The 13,401-nt window shown below is 41.6% G+C and overlaps 1 protein-coding gene across 2 annotated transcripts in view; it reads right to left on the reverse strand.

Annotated features, from left to right (window-relative positions):
• The window catches only part of MAGI3 (membrane associated guanylate kinase, WW and PDZ domain containing 3), a 1,323,293-nt gene that overhangs the window by 909,729 nt on the left and 400,163 nt on the right, over positions 1 to 13,401 (reverse strand). For both annotated transcript variants that reach the window (XM_086923326.1, XM_086923327.1), the window contains exon 2: positions 9,765 to 9,881. In XM_086923326.1, coding sequence (XP_086779452.1) covers positions 9,765 to 9,881 — 117 coding nt within the window. The remainder of the gene's footprint in view (positions 1 to 9,764; positions 9,882 to 13,401) is intronic.

The raw sequence follows: 13,401 nt of genomic DNA on the forward strand, positions 1-13,401 counted from the left end.
CTGTGAGATCATTAGTTAAACATCATGCGGTAATCTATGACCTCATTATTGATGAATCTCCGGATATATTTTTTCTGACGGAGAAGTGGCTCAATGGGGACATGGTAGCTGAGCCCAACTTAGCCCTACCTTCAGACTTCTTTATCTGTATGGTAAATAGAGAGACTAGGGGAGGTGGCATCGCAGCGATTTTTAAATCCTGTTACTCCTGTCTCTTTACTAAAGTTATAGTAGAGGGGTGCAAATGTGAGCATTTTAGGATCTCTGGGAGTACGCACATGACCCTCTCTGGAATCCTGGTGTATAGGCCACCGGGGCAAGCCATCAGTTTTACAAATCCACTCCTGGAGGTAGTAGGCACGCTTGCCGTGGGGACTGCTAATTTTAGCATCTTTGGCAATCTAAATCTTCACTTTGATCTTGTACAAGACAACACTATCTGCAGCTTGCTTGCACACTTAGCTGCATTTCAGCTTTATCAACTGGTCATAAGTCCCACACATAGAGGAGGCCATCTGTTAGATCCCATTTTCTCTAACATTGAGGCTGCAACGGTGGAGAACAATACTCCAGTGGCTTGGTCTGACCACTTCCTGGTTGAAATGTCCTTTCCTATATTAGAGACGTTATGTAAGGCCACTCAGAGGCCTGTTTATAAACTACCTTGGCGGAAACTACGTCTAGAAGATTTTCATGCCCTTCTCAGGGTGGACCCTTTGGGTCTTTTTAATGACATCGAGGCAGACTATGAGATATTCTGAGCCTGGATTACTCGGGCGCTAGACTCTCTTATCTCGGCAAGCTGGTTTAAGGGTCGCTCTCAGGAGTCTAGTCCTTGTTATAACGACGCACTGACTATATTGAGGAAGTTGTGTAAAATAATAGAGCGTGACTGGAGGAAAGACTATGATCCTGGAAAAAAGCTCACTATCTGGCTGAACTTAAATCCTATCATAGAGCCATCTGTGAGACGCGGGCGGCCTATTACGCCAATGAGATTAAGCTTAGCCCTAATACCGCTAAATGCATTTTTAAAATCCTAAAAGATCTCAGCGCCAGGAAAACCTCGTTACCTACAGCCACCTCCGAACTCCATTGTGAAGAACTGGCCTCCTTCTTTGTAGAGAAAGTACGCGCGATTTACAGATCTTTTCCTCCCATAATCACTTCCAGTACACACACCTCCTCCAGATCAAGGCCGATTTCTAGGCTTATGGCTATCCTTGAGATTTCTTATGAGGAACTTAGTAGGCTGAGCGTAAAAATTAAGTCAGGCTCTCCTGCCGACCCGCTAAAGCCTGCTCAATTTAGGGAATCTTACTTGCTTTTTCTGACGCCCCTTCGTCAGATAATCAACTCCTCCTTGCCATCCGCCATGGTGCCGGCGCAGTGTAAACAGGCTTGGGTGTCTCCCATTCTTAAAAAATCAACCTTGGACTCGACCAAACCCGAGAATTTTAGGCCTATTTCTCTTCTTCCCTGGGTGGCGAAGGTTGCGGAGGCACATGTTAACACCACACTTACCAACTTTCTGCTCTCCAAGAACACTCTGGATGCTACGCAACACCGCTTCCGCGCCGGTCATAGTACAGAGACAGCGCTCCTGGCTATGACTGAACACCTGTGGACCATTCTTGACTCTGGTCAAACGGAGGCACTGATCCTGTTGGATCTGAGTGCCGCCTTTGACACGGTCTCGCATGACATTCTGCTCCAACGCTTAGAGGAGGCAGGTATCCCGGGCCTGGCTCTGGAATGGTTTAGATCCATTCTAACCGGAAGATCCTTTCATGTCTCCACTCCACCATTTCTATCCCAGGTACTTTCCATTTAGCAGGGGGTCCCTCAGGGTTCGGCTTTGAGCTCTACTTTGTTTAATCCTTATGTTCAGCCACTGGCTGCAGTCGCCAGGCAGTGGGACCTTTCAATGGTTTCTTACGCCGACGACACGCAGGTAGTGGTTACACTGGCGGAAGGTTCTACCCTGAATGCCTCTAGGTTCAGAAGAGGCCTGACAGCCGTGGCGGATTGGATGACTTCTAACTATTTGCAATTAAATACAAATAAGACTGACGTTTTGCTAGTTGGCAAGAATGATAGCCTTTGGGGTGAGCATTGGTGGCCGAATGCTCTGGGCAATGCCCCGGAACCTAAAAAGAAACTCAAGACCTTGGGGGTGTGGATGGACTCCTCTCAGTTTTTGTATTCACACTAAAAATGTGTCAGGTACATATTGTGGACTTTTACGTAGTCTTAAACCCATCCTGAAATTCTTTGACCCGTCTACGCGCCAGATGATAGTCCAGTCGACTATTCTTTCTCGCCTGGACCATGCTAGTTCCTTGTCAATAAAGGGACTAACCAAGCTGAGATCATCCGGATGCAGCGTATTCAAAACGCGGGGGCCAGAGCCTTGGTAGGTCTTCCACGGTTCCGTCCTATCACCGATAACATCCGGAGACTTCATTGGCTCCCTATGGCGGAGCGGATCCAATTCAAGACTCTTCGCCTCTCTTAAGATCCTGAAACTTGCCTCACCTAAATTACTCTGTAATATGTTGACCCTGTAAGTCCCCCCCCCCCTACCCCCCCCATGCACTGCGTTCCCTGGGGCAGCACTTGGTCACCGTTCCTCGGGTGAAGCGCTGCCGAGCGTGAGGGCGTTTCTTCCGATACCTTGCAGCCAAACTATGGAACTCAGTGCCGGCTCACATACGGGGACTGGAGGATCTGCTCGATTTTAGGAAGGCTATTAAAACCTACCTCTTTCCTCTAATATAGTTTATTCTGCCTCTGCTATGTTGAGTTGTCCGTCGTTGCAATCAGCTTTATCTCTTTGTTAATGGAAGCGCCAGGATGCCCCCTTGCTGGGGCAGCTGAGCGCTATATAAACTTTTGTAACATAACATAACATAACATAACAAATACAATTGCTATGTTAGATGTGGCTCCTAGATGATAAAGGGCCCTCGGTGTGACATTTATTATTTTTTCAATTACAATTGGTATACGTGAGTGAATGAGTACAGGCACTTGCACTACCTGCTCATGGTAAAACGTGTGCATTCATTCAACAGAAAAGTAATCCCCCGATTTCCGAAAACACAGTCTTCAATTTTCATATACGGTGTACCACAGAATCCCAAGAGCCTGACACATTTGGGGTTGTTGTTGTGAAGTATTTGTAGATCCGTTCTCCGCTATACGCAGGGATACCGTACAATTCTATGGTCAGCATTGTCGAGTGCCATGGCATACCAGACTGTTCAGGTACTATTATACTACCCAAATATGCCTATGCTCCACCTTTACAATACTCTCGACGGATACAGTAACTGGTGTCTTTGCCTGCTTCTAGCCTTCAAGATCCGAAGTACTGTCAAGGCAGTAGTATGTATCCCGCGTTTGGGACAGCGGGGAGGATTCCGCTTTCCACTTAGGGGGGTTGCAGTCTTTCAAGTCAGAGTATTCCTCCAATCAATCTGAAGGGCATCAACTTCTAAAACGTTCCCGAATGTACCGGGTACAGGCAAGTTGAAAGCATCAACATGTCAGGATGTTTCCATGAACCCTGAAGCCACAGGAACAACCTATCAATATCAAACGCGAGATTACAGGTGTTCCAACACTTCACAGAATGCTAGCTACTCGGATATGGAATGGAGGCTTCCAAAGCCTTCTTGACTCTCCGAGCAGTTTGGTAAAGCTGTCAAGACCTAGCTCAAAGAAGGATATCTTCCTGTTTCTGTCAATGTGAAAAGCTTTGGATTTTACTTTGACACCTACCTTTCGACCCAGAACCGTCACGTTGTAGGAAGCTGTCAGCATTCAGCGGAATAAATTAGGATCTATGTTCGTACTTCTATCCCCCTACTCACAAAGCTGTGGTCTCGGGAGCCTCAGGCATCGCTTATACGGACTACTTTAATAGTTTCAATCTCTGCCCTAGTTTTCAACTAAATCTAGCATTTATAACATGTTCAAAATGCTGCTATCGATTGCTTTCTGGCCTTGGTAAAGAAGAGTATGCTATTCAGTACAGTGACCTTCGATAGTTCATGAACGATACCGGTTTAAACTGGATTGCCTCATGTTTAAATACTTTTGTATCCATCTTGAGGAAAACAAATCAATCAGTGCTACTCAGCCAGTACACAATATGTGGTTGTGCTGCCACTTTGTATGGCATAGGCTTAACTCTGCAGGCTGCTCTTTCACAGAGATAGGCTACTTTGACTCTCCTGAACATGGGTGGCTCTGGAAGAGGAAGTTAATGGAGCGGTGCACTTAGTGTAGGCACCTGTCAGATGGACATGCTATGCTAAACACCTGAGTGAAGGCAAAAACAACGACATGTTCTATGTAGCAATAGGACACTCACAAGATTAGTAAATAATGGCACCCATCTTGAGTGTTTTGAGTACATATTGCTTGTGGTCCAAAGAGTCGTTGACAGACAAAATTGATAAATGTTTTCTCCCACCAAGAGCTGTTCTTTAGAATTTTAGAATCCTTGTAACCAGCTATTCTGCAAACGTTACTACAGACCTCTCTGTAGTCGGAGAGGTATTGTAGCGCAGCACCCCTTTAAGAATAGATATTTGTAGGACTTCTTCATTAAGGATTGTAAGCTATTATATTTCTCTTGTTTCACAATGAGTCACGCATTTGGATTACAAACTGTATTTTTAGCTTCATTTCCACAAGGATTTTTTGTTAGGATTAAGAACTTAATATTGAACCTGGAGTTTACTGAATCTTGTTTTACACAAACGTGATATTGTTATTAGACTCATATGTACTAAGATATTAATTTGAATAGGCACATGATTGCTGGTTGTGTAGGTGAATTTTATAATATTGACTGCTTTTCATATTATAGTTATCAATAAGCTACAACAGACGTAATCACAGCCAAAGAATGCCATCACATACTAATGAAGTTAGCTTCCTTTAGCAAACAATGTATAATACATCAGAGTGTTGCTTGCAGTTATAGCAACTATATTTCAGATCAGAAGAAATATCACGTTGCATTCCAGAACAGAATTGAAAATATAGAGTGCCAGCAGGTAGATTATATACATTATCAAAAGTAAGATGCCAAAGCCAGCACCATAGCCATACTCAAAGCCTAATTATATTTTTTAGAAAGCAAAACCCCTGTACTGCAGATCAAATCCACTGCGCCACCATGCTATGTGGGTGTGTACCCAGTGTCTTGGTTTCTCTCTCTTGTACCATTTTCCTTCACCCAGTTGTACATTTAGCCTAGAAATTGTTAGTGTTAGTGCATATTCACAGACTACTTAACTCGCATTATCTTTCCAACCCAAGTGATTTAGGGTATGACAGCTGTCTGACCTACAAGGACAATTGTGTGGGAGTGCACAGGCACATAGACACACAATACGCCATTGCAGGCCCCTTTGAGCTTTCTGGAACAGGTTGGCATACCAGCAACTTGGGTGTTGGCCCGATGCACTTCAAGGGTTTTTCAGGGGTCCCATATATAATGTTTAGGGAAATTTAATTTAATTTTTGATTAGCTAAAGGCCTCTGCTAGTCACAGTTAAGGGGTATAGAGAGCTTCTTGGAGCTTGGTGTCCACGTCTCTGAACTGGGAACTTCAACAATGATAGTGTCAGCATCAGAAGCAGGGCAGGACATCAGAGCTTTAGCAGAGCAAGGCCTTCTTCTAGCCTCAAAAGAAATGGGTTTGCAGATACACGTTCAAGAAGGATCACAGCAGTGTCCAGACATGTCTGGGCCGATTTCAGTCACACGACTGGAGTGGAGCTTCACTAATACATAAAGCTCTTGGTTGGTGGGCAGCAACCTACTGTGTTCCACTGCTCAGAGAGAATGCACTCTGGAGGCTGGTCACAGATTAATTGAGATCTGCTCTAGTGGAAAATCTTGTGTATTCTCCTCAGATTGGACCTGGAGACAAGGGAAGCGAAAAGTATGAAAAAGTGAGAGATGAGCCTGCCCTTGTGTTTTCTCTTGTGGGTGCCAGACAGGCTCCACGCTGCACTCACCACTTCCTACCAACACGAAGTTTGTCGTCAACTATGGGTGACTATTAACTGGTGACTGCAGGCGATCACGATCAATTGTCCTTCAGCACTTGGTCCAATGTTCCCAATAATTATTGAAGAACCACAAGCTATAATGTTCAGGATCATCAAAATTCATAAAACAAACACAAAGAAGTTCTCCTTTCACCCAGTCTCTGGACATAGGGAACTGAGAAACCATTACCCCTGTGTGTAGCGGCTGCATGCCAGAAAATAATAATGCTGCCCCAATCAGGACCATAATAAAAGGAGTCCCTTGGAAATACAGAGTGGGGCAGAAAACCAATGTTCTATCTCCACCCTATGGCACACCACAAATTTTCTAAGCTACATTAGATTTTGAATTTTGAGGTACCCCTGCAAACAAGGGCCCAACAAATATGGCAGGAATGCATAGCACAATGGTTCACAAATTCCATGCTAGCTTCAATTGGTCCAGCTTAACTGAAACCACCTTCACCCAGTTAGGGTACAGGAAGGAGGGAGAGAGGGGGATTCTGGTGCTGCTTCAGCACTGCTGAGTCACTGAGGTCGTTTTTTTGTTGTTTTTTTAAACAGATTTGCATTGTATTATTGAACATGCGTTATATCACACCACAGTACAAACACCATATCTGTCATTTCTTTTAAGAGCTTAACACACAACAAACATGCACATGGAGAGTCAACAAAACATCTGTAACTTATATTTCCAAGTAGCATCAAGATTATTCTACCTTAGGGGGTTACTTGTCATATCTTGCATGAGAAAGATTGAGTATACCATTTATGGTCAACATGTAAATAATAAATTTGGAGCCTGAATCTTAAAGAAAGTCAAAAAAGGCATCCACTGGTCTAAGATCTTGCATGGGTCATGATTTGCATCTTCAGAAATTCAAAAGAGTTTAAAGCCATAGGCACGGAAATTTGCAAAAGCTGCAGGTTTCCATACATGCAGCTAGCACTTATTTGTAAATTTCGTTTTCTGCAAGAGAAACTTTACACATGCATATTTGCTTATGAGAACATTTACTGAGCAAATACAAATTCGATTGTTGGAACAAATATATTTTTTCTCTAGGGGAAAAATATTTTCCCTATGGAGTAAACAATAGACGTCACACTTTTTTTTTTAAACTGGCATACCTAGGCCTCCATATATTTGTTCCTCACAAGAAGGGCATGTATGTGCCTTATATATGCGTGGAGTACAACGTTAACATTAGGAATACTAAACCGAAGATGGCAGCCCTTTTCAATGCCAAAACCATGAGCAAACGACAATTAGGCAGACAAGCGTCGTGCGTGGAGAATAAGGAATCCTAAAGGCCGGTGCTTTTGAACACTAAAATCACAAGGGCATGCTCACACTGACTGAACAGGGATACCATTCCTGGTTGGTGAGGTAGGGTACCTCACACCAAAGTTACAGAAAAGCATTGGGGCAGATGTACAAGCCCCCTGCGCCCCTTTTACACTGCAGTTGCGTCACTTTTGTGACAAAGCTGCAGTTCAAAAGAAGCACCATGGTGCGGAGTACTTACACCGTGACGTATCTGGGAGATGTGTCACGTTGTAAAGCCCTGCGCCAGAAGGAGGCGTTCCTGCGCAGGGGGAGGTGTTCCGGCGCAGCAACGCCTCCTAAAAGTGGCTGTGTAAAATCTACAAGATTTCACTCAGTCACTTTGGGGCCCATGCTGCGTCAAATCCCTGCGCCTGCTTGAAGCCGGCGTAAGGATTGACGCAGCATTAACAAGATAGGGCCCCCAGAGCTTTGCTGGTGCTGCGTCGCGCTTGCGACGTAACTCCAGCAATGCGCCGCTTTTACGGCACAGATGCGTCACGCATCTGTGCCGTTTTTGCGCATTGTAAATGCGGCGCATCAATGATGGCGGAGGCATGGCGCACAATAAGTGGCGCATCCCTGCTGATCTGCAGTAATGCGCCATTTATTGTAAATCTGCCCCATTGTGTGTAATTATAAGGCTAGTTCGCTCAAAACTTATTTTTTTTCTAACTGCAGCTGAGAACTATACAGATTTCATAGGAAATAATACGATTACACAGGGCTGTACATGAAGCGAGAGAATTAAGGGTAGACGTTTCTTCATTCTTACACTTAGGCATATCCAATTCTGTTTATACACTTCACTGAAAGATGCAGGTCACAAATTGAATTTCCTTTTGAGGTGCCATATCCTGAGTTCTTCAAAACTGCAAGTATTTGTAGACTGTTTAAGGTTGTTGTAATATGGGTTTCCACGAATACACACTCATCATTAACGATAATTCATATTGGGAGTATAACACAAACATGATTGTCACATGATTTTCAAATGACTAGCTGTGAACAGGTTATATCTGGCCATGATTGGCCAATGAAAGATGGACTTTAACATAGAACTAATACCACCGTACATATCATTCAAGTTATATGTTGGAGGCCACAAACGATGGAGTATTTGTCAGCAGGTATATAACTTGATAACTAACACAAATGGATAAGCAAAGTTATGTTACCTACATGTGCCTGCCAGCTCTGAAAAAAGTCTTGAGAGCACCACGCCTGGGAGATGAAATGTGTTGGCAAAATGTGGAACGCCCTTTATTGAAGATGCATATGATCGATTACATGAATAACTAATGCCTATTAGAATTGGATTACTAATTATATCAACAACAGATATTTGGATTACTACCAACTGTGTGATGAACACATGATCCTTGATACTGGGAATGAGCACACACTAAGTTGGATTTTGGAGTGAACTATTTCACTCAATACCAAGTACCCTTGAGCAAAAGGTTTCTTGAAATGATCAGGGCCCAATATTAGAGTGCTGACATTTTAATTGGAACTCTTTCATTTATTCCTATCTCTAGGGAAGCAAAATGTGCATGCTGTAGATCTACGTTGTTACCTTTATTTTACATATAAGACACTTGCTCAGAAACTAAAGTATGGAAGACCGAAATGGTACAAATAAAGCAAATAGAACTCTGCTATAATATGAACACTGGTAGAATCAAAGTGCAGGCATATTCAAATAACAAAAACTAGCATAAACAGAACCCACTCAAAAACAGAGCATCTGAAAATGCATAGTCTGTAAATGTTTTAACATTTGAGTTGAATTGAGTGCGGGTGTGTTCAGAGTCCAGTATACTCCGAAAGGTGGTATAATCCGAGCCTTATCTTAATATTATAATACAAGCCCTGGCATAATCGAAAAGGCTAATATTAGATCTCCGATATAATGAGAACACTTTCAAAATGTGTTATTCCATTTTGACACCAAATCTGACAAATAGATTTCAGAAACATCTTGTCAGCTTGCCAAGTAGTTATTTTATTACATTTCACACCCCTGACCACAGAACCCAGGCTTTTAAATCCACAACTATACAGTAGAAAAATATACATTTTTTCATGTAACCATTTATTATGCACACATACTGTGATTTAATGTTTAGATGGGAAAATATCTAGAACGGCTTTCTACAGGGTTAAACCACCAAGCATTTAATATTTACTTGTAAACTTAATTTTTGATCAGGAATTTTAGAATCTGAAAATGCCATTTTGTATTATAAAAGTTTTTGATGGCTAAAGAGAATGAGAAAAAAATGTGAATATGAGATCAAATCAAAATAACCTTAAAACAACTACATTCATACCAATATGTTCCATAATTAACTTACATGGAATAGTTCTCAAATATAGGTTGTCTCTGATCACCTGCTGCAATTTGTGGTCGATTGATCCCTTTTGGAACTGTAAGCTCAGATAGTGGCGCAGGTCCTTGTTAATTACCTTTCCTGCAAAGACATTAAATATGAAAATACATTTTAGTTTTGATTGAAACCTGACAACAAGGTAGATATTTGGGTTGGTGTTAAAAGATATATAAAACATTTTTTTTTTAAAGAAAAAGACCCTGTAACCAACCTTTATATTAATAATACAAATATTTTAAATATTTTCTTTATAGATACATTAAAAAACATTTAGTAAAGACACGTAAAGGAATACACAGAGAATAGCAAAAGTCTATGCAACATTATGCACAATTAACATTTTAATACTACCCTTTCAAAGTTGTGTTTCGATCTATATGGTACAGAGAAAAGCATAAAGCAAATAGTATAATTGCTACCATGAATGAATTTATCTAGTAATTAGCATACTGCTAATTATTCCGAATATTAACGGCTCAATAATCTTTCCTAGAACCCCAGCAAGAAAAGATCAAACATGAATTTCTGAAATGCACAAAATATTATAAACAACATACTACCAGCTACATTGAACATAATCACAGCCAAATAATGTCATCCTATGATATTTAAGTTAGATCTAAGCAAAAAATGTACAATAATTCAGAGTATTGTTTACAGTTATATCAACTCCAATTATATTTCCAATCAGAAAAAATATTACATATCATTCCAGAATACAGGGTTGAAAATACAGTATCAGCGGGTATATCACGTACATCATCAAAAGTAAGATGCCAAAGCCAACACAATAGCCATACTGAAAGTATTCTCTTCTCTTTAGCCAACAACACTCACGAGGATCGAGCCTAGTTGTGCAACCAGGTAGTGTGGTGGTTTCCAGTGTCTGTTTCTCTCTCGTCTCATTCCCCTTCCTTCAGTTCTACTTCTAGCCTACAAGTTGTTAGTAGACCAGATTACATTTGACTGTTTTGGATCATCATCTCAAATAGAAGCAAGTCCTTTTAAGCTAATAGATACCTCAATTGATTCATGGACACCATTATATTGTGTCACTTTAATAGCAGCCGCAAACTGTAAACGGAAGAGTGGGCAAATTCAATAGGTTTGGAATTAATATGACACTCAATGTGTGAACATTTGCATTTGAGAACGCTCTTTAAATGTTTCATATGCATAAATGTTTTCAGTCACATCAAAACCTGACCTCCTGGTTTTGCCAATGCTGGGGAAAAGGATTGCGGTCTGTATAAAATGCATAAAGGGGATAAATAGAACAAACAAAGTGACGTGAGAGTATTTTTCATAAGTAAAATAGTTCTGCTTGCATTCAAATGGGAGCAGTCCCTGTAAGGTGGAATACACCAAATAGCCATTAGCATGAAGTATGGGTGAATCTCTTCTTTGTGGAGCCAAAGCCCACTCTATTTCTAGTTTAACGAATTGGTAATAATGTGTCATACAGACAGCTCTGCTGTCAAGCCAGACCTAAATATGAACAGTCAAAATGCCAAAAGCCTGCATACCTGTACTAATAGAAATGCAGGGAAATAATTGGATTCTTAGATACTCCTCCCTGTAAGCTGTGCAAACAACGACAGGAAATGGCATTCCTATACAAGTATTATTCTTTCAGAAACTCTGTTTAAAACTTGCATGTTGAGATATTGGTTTATATTACAAATGTCGGCAACCCAGTACTTCCAAACAAGGCAACAGTCCTATCTTGTATTCAGAACACATAGAACCACAGGATCTTGTACAATTCTTCACAAAATAATTGACACAAAGAAAATTCTGTGCAATTAGACATTTTTGTACAGGAAAGATTTACATGTGCTGGAGCAGGCAGAGGTAAAAAAACGTACACAAGCTGGAGACATCAACATTTTAACCAACCCAGCATGTAACCATCTCTAAACTCAGCCTGCGTTCTGGTGACCTTAGTATACTACCCTCTGGCCTCATCCAAGGGGCAGGTGGGTTCACGGGGGAGTTAAGATGGACTCTCTGAACCATTTTAAAATGATCCTGGTATCGGGTAATAAATAAGGCTGGTGAGGGGGCAGCAGGGATTTCTGTATGGTGTGGGGAAAGTCTATTGGAATGGAGAAAGACGTTTGATATTTATGGAGAGGTGGGAGTAAAGCAACATTTAAAGCTGAAGAGTAAGAAAGTACTCAAGCTGAGCAGTAATAACCCTCAATGATGACATCTGAGATGGTGTCGCAAGAAAGGTGGAAAGAGTAACGTGTGGTGGGTTAAAGGAGGCTGTCTTGAATGAGGGACTGAAGGTCATTGGCATCGTTGGGTGAAGGGAGCATATATGTATTCACAATTGTTCATTTGTTGGATATTTTATACAGTGGTCATATGGCACCTTTAGGGCCTCACCATAGGGCTCCGCTACCCTGTACACTTTCAGAAATAAAAAAAAATTAAATTCCACCTTTAGTACGAGCAGAGTGAGGGTCATGCATCAAGCAGTTTTAAGTGAGAGGTCATGCTCATTCACTGGTGGCCCCTGAAGGATCACTGGTGATATCCGAAAGTCTGGAAAGTCCAATTCCATATGTAAGTGATCTACATTTGGCCTAGAGATACATTCAGATGAAGATGTGGTTAGTCAGGCAGTGCTCAGAGTGCACATACGCGGACTTAAGAGTCCAGTATGCATGGTTTAAAAGCATACGGGGTGAACATGTCCAAAAATAGTGTCTGAGCTAGTCTTCTGCCACTAATTAAGGCAGCCAGCCCTTTTAATAAATATTCTCCCTCTCTCCATCACCTTTCTTTAGAAGAGGTGCCTCAACCCACAACCCCTAAAAGTGTACGATTGATATAACAGCTTACTGAGAGTCCTTGGTTTCATAAAAGTAAAACGAAATAAGTAACTTGCTGACCAAATGGGAGAGTGCTACGTGGTAGAAACAAAGGGGAGTCTTTAAGAGCTAAATACAAGGAATGAGCCCTGGAGCATTACATCCTGTATGCCTTTGCCCTTACATACTCCGCCTAACAATTCAAAGTCTGAAGTGCACTTCCTGCCTACTCAAGAACTGAGTCAGAGAGTACAAAGAGTTAGTACATCTAGATCATTGCAAAGTTCCATACTGTGCTTTAAAGCCAAAAATATGGGATTCCAGTTTGCAGCAGCCACCTCAAGATATATCTGGACTCCTGAACTTGTGGCCTCCTTTGTGATTAAAGTTTTATTTTCTAGGGCTTCATGCGGCACTAACATGCCACCTTAAAACCTCCTTGGCGACCTCAGAACGCAGAGACATGCCTGAAGAAAGCCTCATCCAGACAGTCCTATGAGCACTGAACATTGAAGACTATGAAGTGGGAAGCAATGGCCTCTGAATCACTCCAATTGTATCAACTTATCATTATTAATCAAAACGAGTACAAAACATGGAGTGTAATGATGTTTTCAGTCTGAGTGTACGGAAAGTAACATGACAACAATTAACTTTTGACTACAATTAAAGGAGTAAATATCAAGTGGTCTACCTGTTTTCATTTCAGTTTCCAGCTAACGATCATTGGTTCTTTGGTAACTAGACTGAACCGACTGCAAGTCTACAGGTAAGACATT

This window comes from Lissotriton vulgaris, chromosome 5 (assembly GCF_964263255.1).
Source record: "Lissotriton vulgaris chromosome 5, aLisVul1.2, whole genome shotgun sequence".
Taxonomy (NCBI): Eukaryota; Metazoa; Chordata; class Amphibia; order Caudata; family Salamandridae; genus Lissotriton; species Lissotriton vulgaris.